Genomic DNA, 1,699 nt, shown 5'->3' with positions numbered 1-1,699 from the left:
ACATTGAAATCCATTTGCAGATTGGGGATGGTGGATAGGAGTGGATTCTCCATGTGGAAGTTAATTTTTTCCTCAACACAGCTGAATAGTCTAGGAACAAGAGGCTTTAAAGCCAAGGACATCTTGAGAATTTAATTAACTACTAAATGTATGTGTATGCAAGATATTGATGTGCACAGTGAGAATTAAAATTATTTAAGCACTCTCCATCCCTTTCTCACTTCTGCTCCAAAACTATAAATATAAATAAAAAACAAGGAACCCCCAAGTAACCAACATCCAACCAACCAACCAATTGACCAACCAGTCACCAGAAGGTGTAGGTATATATCCAGGTATATATCCAGAGACACTGGGGTTGCTGGGATCACTTTGATCTTCCACAACAACATCCCTCTCTTAGTCTAGACTGTGCCTACAAACTTAAGTAAGTCATGACAGACATTTATTATAGAGATACCAACTCCAGTAGATGCTGAAATATCACATTCCCAATTACTTTCCAGAGTATATTTATATCTGTAGGTGCATGTTAATCTTAACCGGACCAAGATGTTTAAAAATCTATATTATCAGGATCTTTGCTGACTGGATTAAAGGAAGGCTAAGGTCTTTTTCAAAACTAATAATCTATCATTTCATTTGCAACATCTGGCAAAGAAGTACATGAATAAAAATTCAGTTCCTATAAATCCTTCTTCCTAACCTCCTTTGTTCCTACTCCATAACAGTTTTTAGGTAAAAAACAACAAAAGCACCTATGAGTTATCTTGATTAAATATTATATCACTTTAGTTCATGAGACACAAAAACTTAAATAGTTATTAACATTTGCAGTTACTCAGCACATTTTTGGCAAGTGACTGTTGTTTTTAATTAGATTTTTTAAATGTTTTCTACAAGATATCAGTTTCCTTTGGCTCTTTTATTTTTAGAACAAAAACAGTCAGAAAGGATAGGAGCTATTCTTGAGACAAGAAAAATAAGAACTTGTAGGACATTGAAAAGGTATTTACAGCCACTTTGTTCATCCAAACAAAATAATTCTGGAAAGAGAGAAAGGTCAGATAAAGCCATTCAAGTGTGACATTCTGTGAGTTAGTGATATTATACCTGCAGCCAATAGGTTTGGAGAACTTTGAACTCTCTTCACAGATGTTAATGTAACAGACATGGCAGCACGTTTGCGAGCACACCCACCGCTATCTGGAAGCAAAAAGATGATAAAGCAGAGGCCGCGGCAAAGGAGAAAGCACATGCGATGTCATGCATTTTAAGTGAAATGTGCCAAACCTCCATGAAAAAGATGAACAGTCAAAATTAGTAATCATGGAATCCATCTGCGAGTTTTATAACCACCCCAAACTAAAACAAACGAAACAAAACAGAACAAACAAAACAGGGGTCTGTCTTAGAAATAGATGCCAAAGCTTCAGTGAAAGATCTGATTTTATACTTAACATTTTATGGTTTTTCTTGAATGAAAACACAAATATAAAACTCAACTTTGTTATTCCATTTAAATTCAACTATTAAATTTATAAGCAGTGTAACTATTAAATTTATAAGCAGTGTAAAGTTATAGATTACCTATATTTCAGGTTTAAGAGCCACAGTATAATATACTTTTGTATACTTCATTTGGGTTTTACTATATTCTAGCTATTATGATTCCTGAAGATACTTTAAAGGAGGGGTC

General features: G+C 34.2%; 1 protein-coding gene across 2 annotated transcripts in view; it reads right to left on the bottom strand.

Moving 5' to 3' along the window:
* The window catches only part of SORBS2 (sorbin and SH3 domain containing 2), a 326,962-nt gene that overhangs the window by 94,850 nt on the left and 230,413 nt on the right, over positions 1-1,699 (bottom strand). Inside the window, exon 4 of one of the 2 annotated variants that reach the window (XM_011363987.2) lies at positions 1,114-1,206. The exons of the other annotated variant lie outside the window; for it this stretch is intronic. Coding sequence (XP_011362289.1) covers positions 1,114-1,206 — 93 coding nt within the window. The remainder of the gene's footprint in view (positions 1-1,113; positions 1,207-1,699) is intronic. 2 annotated transcript variants of the gene reach the window in all.

The sequence above is a fragment of the Pteropus vampyrus genome, unplaced genomic scaffold (genome assembly GCF_000151845.1).
Source record: "Pteropus vampyrus isolate Shadow unplaced genomic scaffold, Pvam_2.0 Scaffold92, whole genome shotgun sequence".
In the NCBI taxonomy this organism is placed as follows: domain Eukaryota; kingdom Metazoa; phylum Chordata; class Mammalia; order Chiroptera; family Pteropodidae; genus Pteropus; species Pteropus vampyrus.
This window is presented reverse-complemented; position numbering and strand designations above follow the sequence as displayed.